Source organism: Lepisma saccharinum, chromosome 1 (genome assembly GCF_977018435.1).
Source record: "Lepisma saccharinum chromosome 1, izLepSacc3.1, whole genome shotgun sequence".
Lineage (NCBI taxonomy): Eukaryota > Metazoa > Arthropoda > Insecta > Zygentoma > Lepismatidae > Lepisma > Lepisma saccharinum.
This window is the reverse complement of record NC_139229.1, coordinates 71748372-71775057: the sequence shown is the minus strand read 5'-3', so window position 1 is coordinate 71775057 and position 26686 is coordinate 71748372. Positions and strand designations below refer to the sequence as shown.

Here is a 26686-nt window from a genome sequence, read left to right as displayed (position 1 = left end):
GCATTTATATAAATCAGATCAGTAGTTTGAGTTGACAATATAGAAATATAGATTGGGTGCCAAAACTGGAGGGTGGGGCAAGGACAGTTTACTTTCTATTGGTAGATAAGGTCGTGGTTCTGTGCAAAAGTGGCAAAAAGTGTGTGTGTGTGTGTGGAGGGGGGGGGATTGTCCTCCCTAATCGCTGCCACTGGCTACCACACACATTCATAGAACCACAACATAACATCAGAGTGATTTTAAACACGTCTTCAGCATATAGACACAATTTTTATGTCCGAAACAAAGATGTTATGCAGTGTTGATCTCATTAACATTTGAACAAAGTTTTATAGATAAATCGAACGTCAGCACAATCGAATGCTTTACAGTTTTCGCTCAGCATTATGACAAACTTTAACAACCATGCGTTACACAAACGTATGATATACATCCATCAGTATTGTTTCAAAACATGATATTCCTTCTGAAAATATGGTGTTATCCTAACAGAAACCTTCCCTTGTACGTAAAGATTTGATTTTTGCTTTTGTTTTTGAATATGGATCAATTTTCATGCAAAGTTAGAACGAAAACTACAATCCGATGGCATTCAATCTTGACCCTGGCCAGTGAAAGGCGAACTTGTACTTGAGAAAAACAGACGATCGGAAATGAATATGGAACAATTCTCCCAAGGTACAGCTTGACGCAGATTTGATGTTCCAAATCTCTGACGCACACACTATTGCGTGCAGAAAGTGCAGTTTGCAATCATGGACCACTGAATTATTCAGATTCCTGGCAGGAATTGCTTGCGTGTTCTGTGACGACCACCTAGAGATGGCGTGCCGATCCATTTCTAAATTCCGGCGTTATTAATTGAGGGATCTCTTTTTTATGTTAATCGCCAGCCTCTGTGGCTTCGAAGCTTACGTCAAGACCGGAAACCGTCGGTTGTGTTAAAGCATGTAGACCTTTGTTGATGATTCAGCGCATGCGATTTTTCAACTTAATTTCAAGATTAGCAGTTTTTAAAGCCTTAAATCTTTTAGTGTGAAGCACGTTTAACGAGGAGGTGTTCGCATTTCTGAAATCACGGATTGAAACTTCACATCGTATCGCGAGTTCTCGACACTTCTGGAATTGTTCATGGGCTGAAACGAAACGGTCATCAGGTTTCATAACTTTTAAATGCAAAGCCTCCACCTTAACACTAACTTCCTTATTGCAAACATAATTTATATATTAAGTAAGTTATTTTAATTTCATGTGACTATTTACAGAACCTATGAAAATAAAGACCAAAACAACATAAGCATACAAATTAACGAGCTATACAATCGGATATACAAGATAAACTGAAATTATATTGGAAAATCATGTAGGTGGGTTGCATGTGACGTCAGGATGCGCACAGCCGCTATGTTTACGGCCAATTGTATTTGTTGTTTGCAAGGAAATATCCGCCACGTAGCGTTAATTACATCTGCATCAACTGCGCATGTGTTTTAAATCACGAATGTCTTACTGAATTCTATGTTCTTACAAGATCTGGCCTCAATCATGGCTGCTCGAAGCCGCAATGCAACAGTTTGTGACCTAAGTGAAACACACCTATTAGCTTAACACAATCGGTAATTGAAATTTATCTATACCTGGCATATCTGCTCGCTTACGAAATTATGGTAATTTACAATCCATTTGAGAAAAGTATATACGGATATAACTTCATTTCCCGATAAACGTTGCACGAAATATGTCTGAATGATTTAGTCTTTCCAGAATCCAAAAAAGGAAGGGTTTCGCTAATACTGATTCGATTACGTCATCTTTAATCTCCCCCTCTGAATTCCATCTTGGATTTCGTTCTTAAATTGATTTGGTACGTGTTGCGTCTTTCCCAAATCGAGGCTCTTGATTTGATTGATCTTCTTGCTACCGAATGATTTAGCGTCCTGATTTCTGATGTTCATCTTTACAGATCGGTAAGTATTTGCCTATCTAGGATGAGACAGCTTTCGTTTACCCCTTAATCTAATTTCGTATATTTTTTTTGACTTGCAGATCCATCTGGTGGTGGGTGTAAAGTTCAGTGGCAAGTTAATAAGCGAATGTGTAGTATGCCTAGGCATATAGAAATCTTAGCTCGAAACTCTGACTTTCAAGGTTGTTTTTGGCTTTACATTACAATAAATTTAATTTTAAGTTTGCAATAAAGTCGTTGTTTAGCGACTTAACGTGTTTATATGAAATTGTAATTACTTGCTAGGATCTTTTGGGTCACGAAGCACGTGCGTATCTAATTTGAAGAATTTGAATTACAATGTTTGACCAGCGTAGAGGTTATACTGCTCCTTGATGTTAGTAATATTGTAAATGTACAGCAAGAAACGATTTCAAATAGGACCTGGCAACAACGGAGGTTGGGAATGAAGAACGGAAAAGAAGCAAATTTTGTTGAATTTCGTGTCGCGAACATTCCTTCATAAACCGTTTTTTTATGTGTAAGATATCATGTAAGCTGACTTTGATACTTCTATGTTTTTTAGTGCAAGAATATATTAATCTTTGGCGTTCCATAGACTGTTATTTTTTGTGACAAATGCTTTTCCTCGTCGTGTTTGTGTGTACGTTTTCGCCATTCACTTCCTACTCGCTTTTCTGAGGTGAGATATTCGGGTACAGTTCTGTTGAATATTACATTCGTTCGCACCCTAAAATGCAACTCATTTCGGTAACTTGTTGAACATCCGACTTCCATAAGTTCATTTTTGGTCTGATAAAGCATCCGTAATGTTTTCCCAGTTGTTATTTTGTTTGGTTTGTTTAAATTGAAGTTGGTAGGAATTGCTTAAATTGAATTTTTGTGATATAAATAGCCCATAACAATATTTCATCGTCTTTCATTGCTTTGGAGTGGAGTCATTTTAGATTTGGAATGATTGCCGACTACTTCTGGTTGAATTCGTTGTATCGACATCAGACGGGACTAAAATATGAGTTTCTTTGTAGTATCACAAGTTGATACTTTCTAGTACAAACGGTAGAATGAACGTATATGTTCGCTGTTTGAAGGATAAAATTTGTATGTCATCAATAATGCTGAAGGTTTGTTTCTCTTGATTCAATACTGGCTTGGAGAAATTTATACACCACAGTTGGAAACTATGTTTTCTGCATGTTGTTACATAATAGAAAGTGTGATGCCTTAACATTGTTAAAGTTTTACTGTGAACTGTGTTCTAACGTATGCATTTCTTTCTCTTTCCAGCTTTGACGTGGAAAATGGAGCTAGTCCGGGAAGGAGCCCCCTTGAGGGGGCGTCCCCCTCGGCAGGCCTTGTCCTCCAAAATCTCCCGCAGAGACGCGAATCCTTCCTTTATCGTTCCGACTCCGATTTCGAGATGTCGCCCAAATCAATGTCAAGAAACTCGTCCATCGCTAGCGAGAGGTAAGTCTGTGTGTCTATTCGTTTTCTGACCTTTCTTGTAAACCTACTTTTCCACAGTTACCTGGTAAGTTGCGAGTGGTAGTTTTGTGCATTTACGAATCACGTATATTGTTACCCTAGATAGAACAGCCATGTTATATCCTTTTCTTTAACTATCCGCAATGATCTAAAGGAACAATAAGGAAAATGTATATAGAGACACAGCCAACGTTTCCATTTTATTTTATTTTATTTTATTTTTGTAGGCTACGTCGCCTGGTAGTTTTAGTAATCTATCGGTAGATGGCAGAGCGTACAGTTCGAGTTTAATTCGCGACACATGCTTTCCTAAGACAGATTTTAAACAGGTTCTTGCATGCACATTTAGGAAGACAATTATAATGCTAAAAAAATCACGTGAGTGGACTGAAAACTATAGCACTGCCATCTATTATCAGATTTCGAAACTGTATTATACAGCGTAGCACAATAAAGCTAAAGCTATATATCTGAATAGTTTTTTTTAGTATCTGTAGGTGAAAGGCATCTTGGTCTTGTTCTTAATTTGAATTTATATATTGGTACGCATTTAATTCGTTTTATGTGGAACTATATTCCCATACTTAACTGCCGGCTTATTGTTTTTGAAGCAATTAATCTAATAAGAGTTAAACCGCGTAATGAAAGGGGGTATGGCGTCAGACCCCACTCACCTTTGGGTTTCGTTATCCTGTAACCACGGCAAAATTATTATTTCTTAATTTTTGTATTTGTATTTACATTCAAATATTTTAAAACAGTTTGATCTCCCTTAAATATCCATGAAACTGTGTTAAGTTTCAGTTATTCTCTGAGAAAAATATGTGAATTTTGATGAGAGAATATTCGGAGTTGTGCGCGGTTTGAAATTTAACACAGCAGCATTTCAGCAAACTAGTTTTCGTACCCAAGATAGATTCTGGACGTATAGAACTTGAGTAACGTTTGATGCCGTAGTATTGTGCCAATCTTACTGTGGAATGTAATGATAACAGGGAGTTCTTCACATGTCTGTTAGGTCTTGTCTAGGGTGGCACGGAGATAGAACGTGACCAGATGCTTCGGAACGAAAGAGGCTATTCTAAAATCGATACGAGAACGAGACTTAGTGATCGAGATTGTGGTGTGCATTTCAAAAAATTATCTAAAGCAAATTTGCTTTCTTAAGCGACATCTTCAGATATACCAAGCAGATATTTACTTGATTATTTGTAGATAAGCCAAATATTTATGCAAAGTTATTGCAAAGTCAGTCCACGAGTCGCAAATAGAGCTTGTGTTGCGTGTTTACATATATATCCAGGATGAAATTTCTTCGTTCATAGCGTAGAAAGGAGGCATCGAATAGAAAAACTTCGTAATAACACTTGTTAGCCACAGTGGCCTCTGTGAGTTATGAAAGCTTGTGCAGTGGCATGTTGTATCCTATGTTTCGAGACTATACCAAGGCAAGAAGGAGACGAGACGACCGACACTTCGGCAACTCTCGTCTCGATACCACCCCTAATCTGGTGTGCCTGATACTTTCCATGCCCTACGACAAGTGCCGTCAAGGGCAAGCGAAAAGATCAGCAAATTAGTAAATGTCGATTCTGTTTTCTTTCGTCTTTTGTGGACTATATAGTGATTGATGTCTTCTACTTCATAAAGATTACAGAATCTGTCATTGCTGATTGTGTCTGTTCAGACACACACAGGTTCGAATTACAGTGACTGACTTGGTAACTCGACTCTTGTGTAGTTCAGGGGGCTAATTTCTCAAAATGGCTGCGCCTCCTAAAAACCAAAATAGCTGCAAGCCACTATGCTAAGTATCTTGAGTTTTGATTTCTTCTGGCTTAATTGTTTTCCACTAACACACATTTAATTTCCATGGATCGCGGATAGATTTTATAAGTCTGTGCTCGCCCCTCCCTTTACGCGACGCTTTCCTAGAGTACGGATGCTCTTATTCGAAGTCAATACTTTTGTTTTGGTAGGTCTGTCTGGTAGACGCTATTAAATTAAACTTCTCCTTCACGTTTTCTTGCCTCGTGTTGCAGGCTGTTATTTTGAACGTTCTTGTAGATGATGGGGTTGTGCTCGTTTAATTTCGAATCTGGGACAGGCTTAAGCAATTCTTCCCTCTCTCCCATCACTATATCTGCCAGAAAAGAAAGAAATGGGGCGTATAATTATTAAAACACACAAAAAGTTTCTGTTACAACTTTCCAGTTAATGTTTATCTAAATTTAGAATATGACCAATTTTATGACACTAATTAAGTGCGAGTAAGATACTACCAGAAAAAAAAAATAACCCAAATACCGCCCACAACATTGACTCGTTGGATAAACTTACCAAATAAGGCCTCCAGCAGTGTTGCCACAATCTGAGGTAACAATTTCCCTTTGCAAAGGGAAATTTTCCCTCTTTGTATATTTTCCTCTTTATCTAAAGAATTCATATAAGATAAGCAGTAGTAGTAGTGGTGGTGATAGTTTTGCTGGCTAATGCCCGTATACATGAAAAGGTTTAAAAAAAGTATACTCGTACATAATCCTCGCTATCGGTCAGTTTCCAACCGTGGTCAGACATAAATGTATATTTGTCTTTGTTCCATCATTAATAACATTCGTTCAGTGTTCATTCTCGTCGGTGTCATCAACTGAAAGTGTAGAAAAGCGACACTAAAATGAAACAAAATAGACATATACTAAAAGTATCGGAAAGAAGAAGCAACAGAATAAAATATGGACGTGAAACTGAAACGTGGTATAATCTGTAAACGCATTTACTCTGGTGTGTTTAAATTTCCCTTAAATGTTTCACTTTTCGCTAAAGATTCGGTCTAAATTTGCCTGTAAATAGGGAAATTTCCCATCATATGGCAACACTGGCTCCGAGATGCATACAGTTAGTGTTTACCCGAGTGCACTAACTGGCAGGTTAGGTTGCATGAAACGAGAGCGTTCTGCATGATGGTATGTACAGTCACCTGCAATAAGAATGTGATCCGCAAATACTAGCTTCCCTGCAATGCACACATAAGTGTGTTGCCTAACTCTGAGACGGTGTTAGATGTTGTCATTGCTAAAATCCACTTATCGCTGTACATTTAGGCAACACTCATATAACGCCTAGTAGGGAAGCGAGTGTTTCAGGATCTAGGGCTTCCACTTATATTGCTAGTGACTGCACATCTTGATCTGAATTACAGAAGAAAGATGGAAGAAGATAGAACAGAAGTGGCCAATAGTTTTTTTGTGCCTGGAGTGATCGTAAACACCAAAGGTACGAAAACATAGGGAAGTACAGTCACGGGCACTTCTGGGTTATAATGGCCTAGCTTACTTTCAATGGAATCGCTACAATGCAGAAGTGTCAGAGACTGTACATAGATGGCACTGTGTGACAGGTAGTTATGTAGCAAGTTCACTCAGGATTATATCCCACTAATATTTAAAAAAATGAAAAAGAATAATGCCGAACCTTCAAAACATCACATACCAGTGGCACTTTTTAAATATAATAATCGCTTAGATTGTGTTTGCAGTTAAAAAGTAGTAGCTATCAATGAAGAAGTGCTTTCTTCTAGCATAAATACATTCTAGATAATTCCAAAATTTTATTGAATCGTTTATCTCTGCTTCTCCCGAGCGTAAGTTTTATTTTTCTTTGAATGAAAGAAATGTTTAAATGAACTTGAAGATAACATTTAACCCTAGCTTATCAGTGCCGTACAGTCACGGATACTTCGGGTTGTAACAATCCCATTGAAAGTATGTGGGGTTGTTATAACCCATAACTGTACCTGAGGGGAACTGGGGTCTCGGAGACACTTTTACATTAAAAAGATTCAAGAAACGACATTTTGGATCAATGATGTTTCATTTGTTGTTTATAAAGATGTAGTTCTATAATAATTACAAAAATTACAGTCCTTAATAAAAAAAGAAGACTATTATTGTGCGACTGCCACACACAGATTTTATCATTCACTAAACCTAAAAAAAACACGTCAATGATCTAATGTTTATATTGGTGCAGTTGTGTGGTTACTATTATAATTAGAAAAAATATAATTACCCCCCCCCCCCCCCGTGGATTATGCCTCCTATGTACGCAACCTTTATGAGTTTATGAACAAAATAACTCGGAAACATTGGGAAGACCCTTAAATTATTTTCATTTTTTTAAATAAAAATGTTCACAATTGAACAATCGAGTAGCAAGAGGTGGTGGGACTAGCTCCCCCCCCCAGGGGGGGGGTAAGCTATGGATAATATTAGGAAAGTAAGACAGATATGTAACATGATCACTAGAATATGCAATATTTGAAGAACATAGAACTACTCCGCAGGCTATGGTTGAGGAAGAAGCTAAGATTGTATCCAACTGCTTTGTGCTCTCCAAGGTCAAATACAAGCTACGGCATTTTTATGCGTTTTACGTCACGTGACATTGACACGCAAGATTAAAATACTAACATAATTTGCATAGAAATAGTGTTGCACAAAACCGAAATTAAAGCCAGCCTGCCAGGCGGAAATGAATAAATCAAAAAGGTATCTGCAAATATCATCTACGGAAAACCCGTTCTGCAGATAAGTGCTGCTCTCTGGTGTCACTTTGAGCTATCTGGAATCGCTTCCCAAGACGGGATAGAACGGGGCGTATCTGCACCGGGTCTAATTTTCTGTGAGCGATGTGCTAATGGCGAAAAATGCGCTGTTCCTTTTTACAAACATTTACCACAACAGAAACATGTAATTACGGTGAGGATTTGTGTCCGAAGGGATGGATGAAAGATTGCATGGAATGTTGTTACGTTATTAACGGTGGCAGTGACCGTAGGAGTCGTATTTCATTTTAGACATCGGGACAGCAACTGTCAGTGCGCGCCTGTGACTTTAAGGCTACTCACAGTTTAAAGGTAGTGCTTACGCTTTAATACAGGTGTCGCTAGCTATGAATTATTTAGGGAAGAGTGGTTTATGGTACACGTGCTCTTATTCTACATCGCTTTTTCTAGCTGTGAAGGCTAAGCGCGGCGATGCTGATGCTTGGTGATTCGACCAAATTGATGAAGGGCACTAGCACACGAACGCTTGGTCTGGAGAAGAACATGAGTCGACCAGCCAATGATACGAAAACCAATAGTATAAATAATCTCTAACTATACACCGGGCTACTTGCTACTGTCTGAAACCATATTTATCATCAGTGGCGGCAATTAGGGGGTGCCCCCAACTTTTTACCCCACACTATGGTTCCTTAATGCTAAGCCTTTCCTAAAAGAGAAAGTAAGCTGTCACAAGTCTGAACACAGCGCACTGAACTTGGCCCCACATGGCGGTGCATAGTCTACTGAACGTGCCTCCAGAAGTCGGGGCACGGTCCACCGAACGTGCCCTCCAGAAGTCGGGGCACGGTCCACCGAACGTGCCCTCCAGAAGTCGGGGCACGGTCCACCGAACGTGCCCTCCAGAAGTCGGGGCACGGTCCACCGAACGTGCCCTCCAGAAGTCGGGGCACGGTCCACCGAACGTGCCCCCCAGAAGTCGGGGCACGGTCCACCGAACGTGTACAACATACCAAAAAGAACTTTTCTATACAACTTTCCTCCCTCAATCGTGTCGTGTCTACTTTTATTATTTGGATAGTGGCTTGCTGTTCTTGGAGAAAAACACCGCAAGCCTTCGACAACAACTTTGTCTCAAGCACGGGAATAACATCAAGAACTTGGCAGCTTCCGATGATAAGTTCCGAAAGTGACACGCCACGAATTATTACTGGAAACATATCCCAGCCGCTGACCTTGCAGATATACGCGCTGAGTATGCGTCCGCCTATTGTTGGCGGCTTCCAAGAGACCGCAGGTTGCGTGGGTCGGTCGGAGACCTTGCCAAGGCTGTTGCTGCCGTAAACGCAGGGTGATTAATCACTCCTCAGCCTCCCAGCGGGACACATCCCTGCGAGATGATCCCGTATAGCTTTTAGCACTTACATCTTTTTGGTATTCGTCTGGCTGCTTGGCTTCCGTGCGTTGCAAGGATGATACTATAGTGTTGGGCGTTATATCGTCCACTTCAGACGACATATCGACCAGGCGATATCAACTAGGAGATAATATCGACACGATATTTTAACGATATATATCGTGTGGGCCATATATCGTCGCTATCACGATACGGAAAAAATATCGTATCGTCTCTGACGATATATCGCGATATCAAATTTCCCATATCGTTCATCCCTAGATGATACGGTCTTTCATAGGCGTAACTTAGCGGGGGCAAGGCGGGTACCCCCCAAATTTACAAGTTACGGGACGTAAGGAGCAAAGTAATGAAGAGTAATATTCGCAAACTACAGTTATTTAGCAAATAATCCTGGATGCTGTTTTTATTGGATGGAAAACTTCTCGAATATTTTCCCCCAAACTTAAGCCCAACGTTTGATTCTAACCCCTCAAAATTACTTCCCAAGTCTAATTCTGCCCCCTCAAAATTAGGCCTCGAATCTGATTCTGGCCCTCAAAATTAGGCCCCAAATCTGATTCTACGCCCTCAAAATTAAGCCAAAGTTTGATTCTACGCCCTCAAAATTAAGCCAAAGTTTGATTCTGCCCCCTCAAAATTAGGCCCAAGTTTAATTCTGCTCCCTCGCCGGACCCTGTGGCCGAGTGGTTAACACATCGCGCTGCGAACGCCAAGGGTCCCGAGTTCGAATCCCGCTCGGGTTTGGTTGTTTGTGAATGTCCATTCATCAATTTCATCACTCATCCCCATCTTCGCAAATTAGCCAAGAGGCACAAAACGCGAAGTAAAATAAACTAAATCAATCTATCAATCAAATTCTGCCCCCTCAAAATTAGGTCCAAGTTTAGTTCTGCCCCCTCAAATTTAGGCCCAAGTTTAATTTTCTTCATTTTATTAAAAACACGAAGCATCCGTTTGTTGTATATCTGCCACGTAACTCTAAAGTTAGGTAATACCATCAACCAGTGATAATTCGCTGCTGTTAATTAACTAACCTCTATGCACCCACCTTGCATCTGTAAGAATCTCTCCGAATGCCCGCATGTAAAAAATGCCCGTTTGAGTCACATTTGCTCCCCACGCCAAAACAACACTCGGAAAGCATGTTTGAACGTTTTATCCTCCCACGTGACTCATGTGATAAAAGAATCTACCGTGTGGAGGTCGGCAGGAACAAAAGTCTGAGGTATTATCGTGTTTGTGGTTACGCAATACTAGTGCTCAAGATAGGCAAAGTATAACCAACTGCGTAATTCGGTGGGAGTATAAACAGAAAAGAAGCTCAAAGTAGAGTTGAATTTATTATTGCTCTATAGTACAGCATGTTTCAAAGGTCGCGTAACCCTTTGACTGCCCCTTATAAGAGTTATTTATACCGGCCATGCGCATGCATTCCAGTACAGCAAGGCCTGCAGTGCTGGTCCAAAGTATTTCAGTTGCAAAATACTTTATTTTTAGTTATTTGTTTTCTATAATTATTTTTAACCATCTCAAGGAATGAACTTGTAGTCCTCCCAGTCAGTTCGTTTTCGAGATGGCAACCCTTAGCACAATCTTGTGGTAATTTGACAACACATCTGTGTATTTCGCCCAACACACTCTTGATCCAGGGGAAGCAAGAAATGAAAACGGGAGTCTGTGACCTTGAACCATCGAATAACTGACCCGCTTCTATGCATGATACGCCCTACCCTGTGGCCGAGTGGTTAGCACATCGCGCTGCGACGCCAAGGGTCCCGGGTTCGAATCCTGATCGGGCTTGGTTGTTTGTGAATGTCCATTCATCAATTTCATCATTTCATCAATCATCCCCATCTTCGCAAATTAGCCAAGAGGCACAAAACGCGAAGTTAAATAAACTAAATCAAAAAAAAAAAAAATCTATGCATGATACCTTTACTCCCATTCAGCAAGGGCTGAAATACGATCGCAGTGCCAGCAGGAAGGTCTGCTGCTGTAGCTACAAAGTGTTGCAAACTGTGCGGTTAAATATCTAGGTAAAAAAAAAGGTAAAAAGGTAAAGTGTTCCCCTGTGCATAGCACCACGCCATGAAGGCGTATAGGGGGTGTAGGTGCAGGGATTTTTTTTGTACCAATGTCATTGCCAGCGTTGAGACAGAAGAACATAGCATTTTTTAAAAATATATAATTAAAAGCTTTTTAGCACAGTCGAGACGCAGAAACTATTATTTTTGACAAGATATGCATGAGCAAATATGCAATATTTGCAAATCTTTGCAAAGTTAAGGACATTTTTATCAAGAAATAACATGAGTTTGTAACGACAGAGGAATACTATTTTTCACCTTTAGGTAGCCATTTATTAAAGATAGTTTTGAAGGCTGGGTTTCTTAATTTTTCTGGGACTGCTTCTCCAAGGATAAATGTCATTGCACGCTACTGATACCGGCCTTATGAACCCTCATTCATAGTGATATTTGTTACTAGTTTACTTCATGAAGGATGTTGCGGCAAGATTGATGTTTTATCTACAGTTTCAATTCTGCGATGAAACAAAATGAAAACTTACAGCACATAATGCCACGTTGTGAACAATAACAGCCTTGCGATGGATTGTTGAATAGCTATTTTATGTGTGTTTTGAAAAAGCGACATATTAGGAATATGTAGCCTTGGAAACATTAGCTGTCCAGAATTTTGTGGCAACATATATCTAAATATGGAGATACGCTTGCATTCAAATCATAATTTGATAAACCTTACAGAGGCTTCACAAACATAACATCAGATGTGGGCAAGATTATTTAAAAAAACGAAATCTAAAGTTCAATATACATTTTTATTCTGAAAAGAAGTTTGTATTTCTCATGGATTAATCTCAAAAGTTTTATTGTTTTTGTCCGCCACATGTATCATTTTACAATGTCAAGCGGTGCTGGTGCTTCGTGTGAAGAGATAACCAAGGTGCAAGACGGGTGCATACGAGTTAATCAAGTGCAATCAGTGAATGATCATTGGTTGACAAAATTACATCAGTTGGAGGCACGTGGTGCAAATACATTGTAGATCAAACAGAAACCCTGCTGACTAAAGTTACAGTTCGTACTGTAATGCAACCAAGTAGCATTACAATTTATTACCAAATAAATTATGTACCAATTTTGTAAGTTGTGCTCCATTTTTACACGGTTTCCTGACTGAACTTTACAAACTCGCCACTTGGCGGCGCTAGTATCTTGCTTATCAAACAAACGCGCTACCGGAAATATTAGTCTTGTTCGTAGACAAACACGAAAGCAAATAGTGTTTAAAAATTCAACAGTAAAATTTCTGATGTCAAGAATAGTTAAATGCTAAGTCGCCCAACGTTTATCGTGTGCGCATGCTCGCAAATTCAGAAAGGTCTGGGCTGAATAATTTCACGGGGTGCTGTTGACCCTGCTTTTAATCTTACGTGAGATAACGTCCAATGGACAGACAACGCCAATTCCCTCACAAAATGATTCTACATGTACAACGTCTCTTTCACATGGTAAAACTGAAAATACTTTGTCAGATTTTGGTAGCAGCCTTTTATGAGAAACCGAACCTTGTACAGTGCGCGCGTGTGTGGTGTAACTGAAAGTTCAATAGGATCACAGTCAAATATTGGCCATCTGTTCAAGTGGGTCATAAAAAAGTCTCCTTTGATACTGAAACCCTGACATTTTAAGTTCACAGAGAGCTTTTCTCTTTCGGAAGACACACTATTAGTTTCGGCGCAGTGTTGCCACCCATGCGAGTGTAATTTCTCTACATAGTACATACAAAATTCATTTTTATACTCTCTCCCATTTATGTTTGGAGCAAGCGAATGAAAACAAGTCTCTGCACAAGTAGTGACGCGAGACGGCTCCACGGACGGAATGGGAATGGGATTGCGTGGGGGGGGCGACTACAGTTGCCAGCTTTCTCAGCAGCATGTACTGCTTCGCTCTGTCCACTCGATTTCTCACCCTTCTCTGCCGCTATGCGCGACCTTGCTTCAGAGATAGCCGGGACAGAGTGTAGATATTTGTCTTTCCATCACAAGAAGTTCAGTTCTATCAAGAATACATTTACGGCGGTTGACAAATATAATAAAAAAAATCAACTTTTTGAGACTAGACAAAAAAAACTATCAATTGCTGATTTCATGGTTGTTAAAGTTCCAGGAACCCATAAATTCTAATGGTTTCTATTGGGTTCTGTTGCAGGACCGGAACCTTTGTTCTCGCACAATTTAAATTCGGTCCTAGTTGCGTATTCTTTCATTGAAATAATGTCCTGGACCATATTTAAATGTAGACAAAAAAGATTCCTGGACTATATTTAAATTCGGTCGTAAAATGGTTCTTGGACCGAATTGAAATGCTTTACACATAGTTTCTTTACGGTCCAGAATGCTTGATTTTCTCTCCTGGACCGGAATTGATTTTTTTTAAATTCCTGGACATTTAACAAGCCTGGCTGATTTTGCCTACTACCTCATGTGCGCGTGCAGAAGATGCAAGCTTATAACTAAAAAATAACTGTTGCAGCTGCATCCGTTGCTAAGTCAATGACTGCTTACAAATGCATGTGTGTCGAACAAATGTTCCTGCAGTTTTAAAAAAATGTATGTCTTCGACCTGAAATTAACCTCCGACTGCCAACCCTGCATCAGCTGTGGTACTAAAAGCCTTCTGGGTTGACGTCACACGATGGCTAGCTAATTAAGCTGTTCGGAATTGCGAGACACACACATATGCTGTTCAGAAGATGCATGATTATTTCTCGTATGGTCTCGGTAGTTGTGATGGTATTTTTAGTATTGTCACGTCTGCACGATTTAAATGCTTTCCTAGTGATGGAAGTGATGCTGTCGGATCGTACGTTGGGTCTCCCCTGTGGTGTAGCGGTTTCATTGTCGACTTGTAATCAAGGGGTCCTGCGTTCAAGCAGCGGAGAAGGCATGCTGAACAGTGGTTCGGATCCTATTTTAAGCTGTAGGACCAGTCCCGGTTAGACTAATGGATTTGAAACTAAATCGACAATATTTTAGAAGTCTTCTTCGCTGAAGTAGCCTTGCACGAGATATATCGATACGAGATTTGATTGATTAAATTAGCTTATTTTATGTCTGTTTTCTGCCACATTTGGCTAATCGCGACGATGGAAATGAGAGATGATACGATTAGATGGATGAAGAGAGAATCACAATGGACGGCACAACACAATTCCTACAGAGGATTATCCTGACTGCAGATCCAGGCGCCACAGCCTCGTTAGTCTGCAAAATGCAGTCCAGTGTATACTACGTGGAAGAAGTTGACATTTTGGTGTCTTCACGATGGGTCACTCCGATAAGAGATTGAGACTTACACGCCGAGATTAGTACGAGAATGCTGGCTGGTCATATGAGCTCCAATTTTTGTTACAGTAGTTTTACCGTACGGTTACGACAGCACACATTCGTAACCGTAACTCTAAATTCCTTGCTAATTCCTGTCCATTATACTTGATTAAGGTAAAATAACTACCGATATCCTTAGAAGCAGAGAACCCGTAAAGCTTGGAAGTTGAGCGGATTGCATACCTTCCAAGGATACTTTTTGCAACGCCTCTTCTAGCGGAAGAAACTCGCAACGTAACCTATGCCTCAGCCAAGATTTCAAACGTAAGGGGAACGGGTTGGGCACAAGTTGTGCTAACCCCTAAGCCACTGAAACCGCGATATGAAGGTTTTCATTGAAAACAATAGCTTACTAAAAACTTGCGAACAGTCAGGGAGGACAGCTTACATAATAGGCTTCACCTTGTGGCACGGAATGTTTTCGAATCCGCCTCTCTGAGCGAGCCAACTGTTGCATGTCCTGGCGTGACCACTCCTTCAGGATCCCGGGTTCTCTGACGCATGCCGCCAGCCGTGGCTATAATTTGGCGAGCATGATTACAGCTTCCAGAAAAGGGCGAGGGAGTATTGGTTAGATAAGACGGCGTTTCCGTGACGAGCCAATTCGCCGAGTAACCTCCACCCTGCATGGACATTTTTGCAGCAACTAAATTTCGCGTTTAGTTTGTTTGAGAGTGAATGCTAGAGGCCTTCTTCCAGCTTCCAGTAAAGTCTGGGAGGGCTGCCGAGGGGAGGGGGGGGAGGGTATTAGACTCCTAAATTCATATCTTGAATTTTGAGGTCGTCTTCCGGATCCAGAATTTTGGTCGTTTTGGCTTCTGGTTCAGAATTTTGGGGTTGTCTTCCGGGTCCAGAAACTTGGGGGTTGTCTTCCGGGTCCAGAAACTTGGGGGTTGTCTTCCGGGTCCAGAAAATTGGGGGTTGTCTTCCGGGTCCAGAAAATTGGGGGTTGTCTTCCGGGTCCAGAAAATTGGGGGTTGCCTTCCGGGTCCACAAACTTGGGGGTTGCCTTCTGGGTCCAGAAACTTGGGGGTTGCCTTCCGGGTCCAGAATCTTTGGAAGGGGGTGCTGCTGTTGTCGAGTAACACCTCTCTGGTAACACCCTTCAACTAAATGAGTTCTGTATTCTAGGTTGCTGTTCTAGGCTAATTGAGCATTAAAATTCAATTACAACAATATTGACAGTTTTCTCGCTAGTTCTCTACATGTTTATGGAGCAGTTGAAATATACATAATTATATACAATTACAATATTTTGTTAGTAAAATAAACATTATAATCATTCCACAAGATAAAATATTTTTGTACAAGAACAGTACGCAAGTACAACAACGGCAAGAATCTGAATATATTTGTTTGAGTAGAAGAACCGCCCTATTTATTTAGAAAGAAGTTTATATGCATACAATATCCAACATTTCCAGCGTGGCCAGTTGAACGTTTATATAGTCCCTGCTGCCATCTGTTGAGCGAGATGTAAAATTCTTCCGCCTTTCTCTACCACTGCTCGTAGTGGATCAATAGCTCGTACGCCTGCGTGTTTGTGACGTCAAGGCATGACGTCGAAGGGGGACAGTCAAGTTCAGATGGGGAGGAGGAAGATAGTGTGGAAGTCGATAAAGGTGGCCAACCAATCGCTTTTCAATCCTCTCGACGATGACGTAATATTGTACAGCCATGGGCAGAAGTGTGTTGAAGCTAGCCAAAGAAACATAGGGCTGAGGATGGGGCTTTGTCCTGCAGGACGAGAGGGTCATTTACCCCCGCCGCAAGTAAAGTATTCTGGGCCCTTAATGAAAACAATATAGAGAATAAAACCTATCGAGAATTTTTGTATTTTCACACAGAACTGATGTCATTTCCACAGTGCGGTCCCAAATTTCATTTTTGTACAAAAATGTTAATTTTCCACTGAATGATGATGATGCCAGTACGGTGGACAGACGTACAGTAGTAGCCTAGTCTACCACCCTTAGCCTCAAAGGACAAGAAATTAAATTTTACCCCAGTATGCTCCCCTTTTCAAATTTTTAAAATATATGTATGTCATGGAAACGAAGTCGCTGGAAGAAGAAATTGGAAATATTATATTTTACTTCAATGCAATGGCGTAGCCAGGATTTTTCTTGTAGGAGATGTTCCATGCAGCGAAATATTTTGTATCTTTTGCTTGATATATTTAAAAAAAAAAAAACAGGTTTACAGAACAGTGCCTTTTAGAAACAAGGGACTGGCACCACTGTGAAAGAGAAGATGGCCAACGTGTCTTGTGTAACGTTGTAGTTCTTGTCATACTTCTTATTGTAAAGGGCTTTCCAATAAGAATGATATTACCCAAACATTTTATGAAAATAGACGTTCTTTTGAAACTTGAAACGGATCATAATTTTGGGCAAAAATTATCTTCTCAGATGAATCTTATTTCTGGTTAATTGGATGTTAACAAAGAAAATTGTCGTTTTTGGTGTGAAAACAATCCACAAGAGATTCACGAGAAACCCTTGCATCCGCAAGAGGTCACTGTATGGTGTGGTTTATGGCAGGGTGGCATCATCGGACTATTTTTGTTTTTCAAAACCAGGTAGGAGATGGTAACAGTGTCTGGTGAGCGGTAACGATTGATGTTAACAGATTTTTTTTGGCCAAATTTAGATTAAATAGATTTGGAGGACATGTGGTTCCAACAAGACCGTGCCACATGCCACACTGCTAATGCCACTATCGACGTATTGCAAGAACAGTTTGGTGAAAGGATAATCTCAAAAATGCAATTGTTAGTTGGTCTCCAAGAAGTTGTGATTTAACTCCTTTGGATTTCTTTTTGTGGGGTTATTTGAAATCTATAGTCTATGCAAACAGACCACGAACCCTTGATGCATTAAGATTGAACATCGAACGCTGCATTCGTGACATTAGGCCCGAGTTATTGCAGCAAGTTATCGAAAATTGGGTTCATCGAATTCACTCGTGTGCAGGAAGTCGAGGTGAACACTTATATGATGTGTTGTTCAAAACATAATGTAATAAACTATGCCTCAAAATAATATAAAAAGTTTGGTTGTAAATAGGGAAATTTCCCATCATATGGCAACACTTCTCTTTTGGGCTTTGAGGCGAGTGGGGCTTTAGCTCCTTAAGCGACTGTCATGAGTGCGCTCAAGATTCGACGGAAATTCACTCACATCTGCCTACCAATACTAAGAGTGACTAATATATTCAAGAACACTTACAATTTCAGTCCTTGGTGTTGACTGATATGAGCATTTGAGGTCAATTGCAATATACTGGAAAGAAATAGAATGGCGATGCGAGTGCATTCACTGATCACGCGACACTCAATGAAGAGCCGATTAGGAGGACTTGACCCTCAAAAGGTTATTGCCACATGAATGTTAATAGACTTCGATATTAATAATACAGTGGAACATCGATTTTACGTTTTTAGGGGACCAAGCTGAAAAAAACAACTTAAAATGCAGGAGAAATGTAAAATCGAGGAAAATTTTATGTCATTTAACGATGCCTCCAAGAATAATGGCTACCCTACCTTCCCCGGCTCTGTTTTTAGAAAAAATATTTTGATTTGATATAATTGCACTATTAGTATGATATAAAATATTATGTATTAACTTCAGACTTCCACGAAATCGTGTGTACCCGCCAATCAGCCCCCCCTTCCCCCAACCAAGGGCGCCCGCAGGGGACCAAGGGAGGCTAGTACCCCTTTGAAATATTAGGATGAACTTAGTGTTTCCCAATGATGAAATTATAGCGTGAAAGCAAGGATGAACGGTGCTATGAAGGACAGCAGATTACGTGGTCTCCATTTGATATCTGTGCATCGTGAAAAAGTGCATAGAGAAAAAGAACTGTTGATCAACAAAGTGGTAGATGTTTATTTAAATAAGTGGACTCCAAGTCTGAGCTTATCAACAACTCAATTGCATTTTAATTTATATGATTAATAATAATAATGAAAGGTAAAATAGGAGCTTTATGACTGGCAAGATATATGTACCTCTAAACCAGTGCTCAAAGTGGAAGTTTCTAGCTGGAGGGGGAGAGGGGCTGCTTTGCTTTGGAAAATGGTGTGCATGGATCAACATGGAGAAGATGCAGTGAGTGGGAGAACGTCTATGCAAATTCTCATAGTGGGGGGTATGCTTTCAGAATTTTTTTGATTGAAGGGATAGCATCCCCCACACACCTCGAACTTTGCCCAGTGCTGCTCCCTGAGGAAAAATCTCGCGGGCTCCCATGCCCCCATCCCCTCCTTTACCTAATCAAAATTGCTTTTCTGGAGTTGCTGGTACGTAATGTTTAAGTTTTCAGCCCTTGTTCTCTCGGATAAACGTCTCTCAGGCTCCATCCTATACGTAGATGCCTACAACACCGTGATGGTCCCTTAGAGACTGCGACAATTTTAACTGTTATATTTTCACCTAACTTAAAATACCTCCTATTGTTTTCATTTTTTGGCCCTTTCGTAGCAATTTACCACTAACATATGGAGACACGAGGGCTGTTGCCCCCCAGGCCCCCCCAAAATCCGAGCCTCGCCGCTTCACTAGCTCCGAAATAACATCCAGGTCTAAATCGATTTTACGGGCGAGAGTAAACGTAGTTCATTGCAAGCGACACCAGGCGGCGCTCAGGAGCGGCCGTGATTTCACTATTGCTCACTAGATGGCAGGAAGGTACTGCAAGTGGGTATTGAATAATGTTTGTGCTGAGGTATGGAAACCTTCCACAAGGTATTCACAGAATTTGCTTTTACTTAAATAATAAACAAGCTCACAGCATTTATATCACTTTTTACTTTTCAATACATGCGGAGATAAATAACTCTCAAAAAAATGCAGACTGATTTATATGACTTCTCAACAACTTAGAAAACGATAACCGAAGTTGAAAATATAGAATTACGATCCTTGAGGCTTACCCCCCCCCTCCCAAAAAAAAGTTAGGAAGTAAGGTACATTTGGAGATTATACAATAATTGTTGTAAAAAGAAATCTTCTTAGTTCGTATTATTTATGCATAAACTCAATGTCCATAACTTGGGGATCATAGCACATCAAGACACATACAGCTATCTAACGTGCACCAATTTGATTTACATATGTGGGAAACAACCTGAAAAGATTATGAAAACAATAAACCAACAATCGTGGTGGAAAGGAATTGTAGAAATAAAAAAAAAAAAGCAAATGTAGAGTCACACGGTGATTGGTAGTTCTTCGGACAAAAGCAAATTTGAATACTTCCCTAAATGTTTACAGGGAATATGATGTCCCCCGACAGCAATGCTTGCCATACAATGATGTGGCATACTATGGGTGAGAGTATTGACCTGTTCCTGAGGAATAGCGTCCCACTCCTGCAACAATGCTGTACACAGCACTGGAAGGGGACGCCAGTCAGCGCGTCGCCTGAACATATCCCACGCATGTTCTATTGGGTTCAGATCGGTAGAACTCGCCGGCCAGTCTATTCGCCGGATATCCTCAGATTTCAGTGACTCGCTGAGAGGTCCGCTTTATGGGTACGTGCATTATCGTCCATAAGCAGGAAAGCAAGTTCCATTAGACCACTGAATAGACGGACGTGTTGTTGGATAACCACATCCCCGTATATCTGGCCAGCGACGGAATCACTAGCATAGACATGGGAGAGAAAATCAGCAAACGTAAACGAGTTCTAGACATTGGAGAACGTTTTCATATTTAAAGCATTTGAATTCGGTCCAGAAACCTTTATTTCCTCATCAATTTAAATACGGTCCAGGAACCTTTATTCCCTCATCAATTTAAATACGGTCCAGGAACCTTTATTCCCTCATCAATTTAAATACGGTCCAGGAACCTTTGTTCCCTCATCAATTTAAATAAGGTCCAGGAACCTTTGTTCCCTCATCAATTTAAATAAGGTCCAGGAACCTTTGTTCCCTCATCAATTTAAATACGGTCCAGGAACCTTTGTTCCCTCATCAATTTAAGTAAGGTCCAGGAACCTTTGTTCCCTCATCAATTTAAGTAAGGTCCAGGAACCTTTGTTCCCTCATCAATTTAAGTAAGGTCCAGGAACCTTTGTCCCTCGTCAATTTAAATACGGTCCAGGAACCTTTGTTCCCTCCTCAATTTAAATACGGTCCAGGAACCTTTGTTCTCTCCTCAATTTAAATACGGTCCAGGAACCTTTGTTCCCTCATCAATTTAAATACGGTCCAGGAACCTTTGTTCCCTCATCAATTTAAATACGGTCCAGGAACCTTTGTTCCCTCATCAATTTAAATACGGTCCAGGAACCTTTATTCCCTCATCAATTTAAATAAGGTCCAGGAACCTTTATTCCCTCATCAATTTAAATAAGGTCCAGGAACCTTTATTCCATCATCAATTTAAATAAGGTCCAGGAACCTTTATTCCCTCATCAATTTAAATACGGTCCAGGAACCTTTCTTCCCTCGTCAATTTAAATACGGTCCAGGAAACTTTGTTCCCTCGTCAATTTAAATACGGTCCAGGAACCTTTGTTCCGTCATTAATTTAAATACGGTCCAGGAACCTTTGTTCCCTCCTCAATTTAAATACGGTCCAGGAACCTTTATTCCCTCATCAATTTAAATACGGTCCAGGAACCTTTATTCCCTCATCAATTTAAATACGGTCCAGGAACCTTTATTCCCTCATCAATTTAAATACGGTCCAGGAACCTTTATTCCCTCGTCAATTTAAATAAGGTCCAGGAACCTTTATTCCATCGTCAATTTAAATACGGTCCAGGAACCTTTATTCCCTCGTCAATTTAAATACGGTCCAGGAACCTTTATTCCCTCGTCAATTTAAATACGGTCCAGGAACCTTTATTCCATCGTCAATTTAAATACGGTCCAGGAACCTTTATTCCCTCGTCAATTTAAATAAGGTCCAGGAACCTTTATTCCCTCGTCAATTTAAATAAGGTCCAGGAACCTTTATTCCCTCGTCAATTTAAATACGGTCCAGGAACCTTTATTCCCTCGTCAATTTAAATACGGTCCAGGAACCTTTATTCCCTCGTCAATTTAAATAAGGTCCAGGAACCTTTATTCCCTCGTCAATTTAAATAAGGTCCAGGAACCTTTATTCCCTCGTCAATTTAAATACGGTCCAGGAACCTTTATTCCTTCGTCAATTTAAAAACGGTCCAGGAACCTTTATTCCCTCGTCAATTTAAAAACGGTCCAGGAACCTTTATTCCCTCGTCAATTTAAATACGGTCCAGGAACCTTTATTCCCTCGTCAATTTAAATACGGTCCAGGAACCTTTATTCCCTCGTCAATTTAAATACGGTCCAGGAACCTTTATTCCCTCGTCAATTTAAATACGGTCCAGGAACCTTTATTCCCTCGTCAATTTAAATACGGTCCAGGAACCTTTATTCCCTCGTCAATTTAAATACGGTCCAGGAACCTTTATTCCTTCGTCAATTTAAAAACGGTCCAGGAACCTTTATTCCCTCGTCAATTTAAATACGGTCCAGGAACCTTTATTCCCTCGTCAATTTAAATACGGTCCAGGAACCTTTATTCCCTCGTCAATTTAAATACGGTCCAGGAACCTTTATTCCCTCGTCAATTTAAATACGGTCCAGGAACCTTTATTCCCTCGTCAATTTAAATACGGTCCAGGAACCTTTATTCCCTCGTCAATTTAAATACGGTCCAGGAACCTTTATTCCTTCGTCAATTTAAATACGGTCCAGGAACCTTTATTCCCTCGTCAATTTAAATACGGTCCAGGAACCTTTATTCCCTCGTCAATTTAAATACGGTCCAGGAACCTTTATTCCCTCGTCAATTTAAATACGGTCCAGGAACCTTTATTCCCTCGTCAATTTAAATACGGTCCAGGAACCTTTATTCCCTCGTCAATTTAAATACGGTCCAGGAACCTTTATTCCCTCGTCAATTTAAATAAGGTCCAGGAACCTTTATTCCCTCGTCAATTTAAATACGGTCCAGGAACCTTTATTCCCTCGTCAATTTAAATACGGTCCAGGAACCTTTTTCAGGATCAATTAAAATACGATCCAGGGATCTCAATGAAACAATACGCAACTTGGACCGAATTTAAATTGTGTTAGGAAAGAGGTTCCTGCAGCGGAACCCAATACAAACCATTAGAATTTATGAGTTCCTGGACCTTGAACAACCCTGCTTCTGGGTTGTATCAATCTCATTTTCTCTTTCCAAAGGGATCGTTACAACCCAGAACTGTCCGTGACTGTACACACACAAACACATGGTGTCATGGTATTTTTGTGTAAGTTTGTTGAATGGCAGCGGAAATTGACTGTTTTAGAGCGATACTTCTTAAGTCAACTTTTTACAGTGTTGTTGGTTTTTTTCGTTCATGTTTTAAATATACTTTATGCACAGATAGAGTAATCGGGACTGAACTTAAACTGGAAACTGAAGCTCTCTCTAGGCCTACATCGGGGATCGAATCCTGGATCCCTTTATTAACAAGGTGACTGACTACATGACCACCACGCCATCTGGAAGGCTCTTTCTTAATTGATCTGGACATTTCAAATGTATTCTCTCTCTCTCTCTCTCTCTCTCTCTCTCTCTCTCTCTCTCTCTCTCTCTCTCTCTCTCTCTCTCTCTCTCTCTCTCTCTCTCTCTCTCTCTCTCTCTCTCTAAGGATTTTGAAGGTCCGGGGCTGTAGCCACCTTAAACTCCCCTTAAATACCAGTATTTTTTTCATATTTGTCTAAATCCCTAATAAGCCTTGTTAAGGGCTGATCAACCCAATACAAGACGTCGAACGCATCCAAATCTTGCTTGAAAAAATATGAGTCATTTGAATTAACGAGACTGTTATAACTCTTGTCTTCCCAATTTTCTAAGATTTAAGTGACCTAATTTGTTCCTGTGAATTTTCCTCGTTAAGAATAATTTGACTGAAAATTTGTCGAATTGGTTTCTTTTAATAATGTTTTATGTTCGTGTATTTAACTTAGGTTTAACCTGAAGGGCGGAATGAGGAGACATGAATGGTCTTAACCAGGCCCGTACCCAGTATTTTTTTGAGGGCGGCTATTTGGGGCGACCTGGGGACAGTTGCCCTTCCCCAGTTTTCGCCGATACTCGTTCAGAAGCATCTATATAGTTCCGAGTTTTGCAAATTAAAAATGTTTTCAAATTTCATTTATTTTCTTATACTAGAACCATTGAACATCAACGATAATTCCATGTTTAGAAAATAATATCTTTATAAATTAATTATCGCATTAGAAATTATTATTACAATAAAGAATTCTAAATGTGCTACGATCCTTTGTTTTAGGTCCACTTTTATGCACATACAGACTAATTGGGACTGGACCTACAGTTTAACGTGGGATCCGAGCCACTATGTGCCTCCACCGGGTCTGGATAGAGAAGACTTCTCATTAAGAGGCCATAATAAAAAGTAAAGTAAAAGTAAAGTGTTCCCCTGTGCTTAGCACCACGCCATGAAGGCGTATAGGGGGTGTGGGGGTAACGCCCCACACTTTCTTGATCCGGTCGTGAGTGGGGGTGATGTGATCAGCACCACGCCCCTGACCGCCTTTACCCCCCAGGTTTCCCCAGGTACCCATGTTATTCGACGCTGGGTGGGCGCCGGGGCCGCTTCCATCGTTAGAAAAGTTCCCGGATTTGAACCAAAGAGGCCATAATGCAGGAGCAAAAGTGGACATAATTGGGGAAGGGGGAGCAACGGCCATCTCATGCCCCCTCCAATCTCCGCCACTGCTGGTGGCCTTGCATCAATCGTTATAAAACTAAAAGTACCCAATATCGCATACTGCAGACTTCTGGAGACTGCCTGTCTACACAACGAAGACATTAGTTTATGCAAGGACAAAATTGAAATTTTTACGAGTATGAAAAATCGTCGATGTTATTCTCGTAGCTTTTTGTAAGTTCACATTTAAAAATTTCATGGCATTGCAATTTGTAAATTGCTGTTTGAAACAAGGAAAATATTTACTCAGATGCCATGTTGCTGTTCACCCAACCAGACCAATCGCTGAGGAATAACATTGCCAACAATGAAGCGAACTGTTGTACCATTGGTCCTGCTGGGTCGGATACCCGTTGTGCGTTGGCGAACACGTCAGCCTGGTCGGTTGGATGCCAGCATCAACCATACAGGGCGACTGCAAGAATTAGTCAGTTTCAACGTATCACTGGATGAGGACAGTCAAGGGGGAGGGAGGGGGAGCTGCTTCAGTTCCCGGTAGAGGTACAATCGGGGGCAAAGGTACACCGCCTTGAACAACGTATTGTGGAAAACGGCACGGTTCTGCGCTCTCTGGGTGGTTCCACTCGAAAATGATCCGCTAGAGGCGCTGGTGTTGACCCCGGTGCTTGGTGTTCGACTGCTTATAATGGAAGTAAATGGAGTTTTCGCTGCAACGTCTGATTCTTTTACATGAAGCATTTCTATGAATGTGATAATTGCTATGATTTTTGGTACAGTGATCGCGAAGATATTAACGAACATTCTAGACAGTCGACCACGTCCTGTTATGGTCATACTTTCGTTAATAATACGGGAGAAAAAATACGCGTGGAATGCTCTTGACAACTAAATTTTTGTGTATGAATTAGGTTCATTATTATTATCATCATCATTTCTTTTAAAGATATACACACTGAAGCATTTGTATTTTTGATATTTACTGTCTCTTTTCTTCCGCTTTAAACTAATCGCGGCGATGATGATAATGATGATTGCATGAAACGACAAGGGGAAACTAACAACTTTCTTAGTGCCATCGACATGAGTGTAAGGCAACTTTCAAACCAATGGGATAAGCGACACGGGATGTTCACACTGTTACACTAGTGACACACACTGCCAGACTGTAAAATAGCATGCATTGCACATGAGAGTCCAAACAGCAAACGACACGTTCATATGGCGTATTCGCGTACTACTTGTTACTTCGGTCCGAAAGCTCCTTAAAGGAAGGGTGCTGAGACCGAAGCGATGCGCTACAGGGGGAGTTCCCAACTAAGTGACAAGCGACATGGTGCCTTCAGTCTATTAGCAAGCGTTGCTTGCGAACAACAGATAGGCGACACTATCAACCGCACATTACAACAAGAGATCTAGGCGACACGATAAGCCACACGTGTCGCTTTGTCGCATCTGCGTCGTTCAAACTGGGCCATTTCCTCAATAGCTTGCAACATGTTGCCGTGGTTTGTTGTTCGCGCATACGCGATGCAACGAGTGTCTTGCTTTAGTGAGATTGCGCACCAAAGCGACAAGCGGCACGCGACACTTATCGCTTGAGGATTTCACCAACCGAACGATGGCCTGTTCTTCCCGTCATGCCGCTACGATGTGAAATGTTGCTCTTGATTGGCTCCTTTCCAAGCAACATGTGTCGCTTCGGTATGAAAGTTGCCTTGGACAAAGGACCCGTGTCGCTTTGGTGTGAAATCCTCGTATCGTTTGTCGCGTGTCGCTTTGGTGTAAAATCTCCTTGAGGAAACTGTGCAGTCAGAGCTTGTCCCTACGGTTCGAAAGACTGCATTGATTACGGACTGCTCACTTCCAAGCGAGACTTGTGGTTTGTCGCCTCGGTATGAAATATCTCTCAGGATACTATTTATATTCTAATAACATAGAAAACTAAAACTCTAGTACACAATCAAACACCTGACGTCCGGAATCACTTTGCGATGTTTCTTCTTGTGTTACGCATGCTATTTATTTATTAATTTTATTTTACTTTTCTTTCCAAATTAATGCCGTTTCGTGACTGCATATCACTTCACAAATATAACTGTT

At 40.7% G+C, this 26686-nt stretch overlaps 1 protein-coding gene across 7 annotated transcripts in view; it reads left to right on the top strand.

Annotated features, from left to right (window-relative positions):
• Window positions 1–26686, top strand: part of dnc (phosphodiesterase dunce) — an 865583-nt gene that overhangs the window by 534840 nt on the left and 304057 nt on the right. For all 7 annotated transcript variants that reach the window (XM_083132916.1, XM_083132909.1, XM_083132866.1 and 4 more), the window contains exon 2: window positions 3254–3433. In XM_083132916.1, the coding sequence (XP_082989042.1) occupies window positions 3254–3433 (180 nt within the window). The remainder of the gene's footprint in view (window positions 1–3253; window positions 3434–26686) is intronic.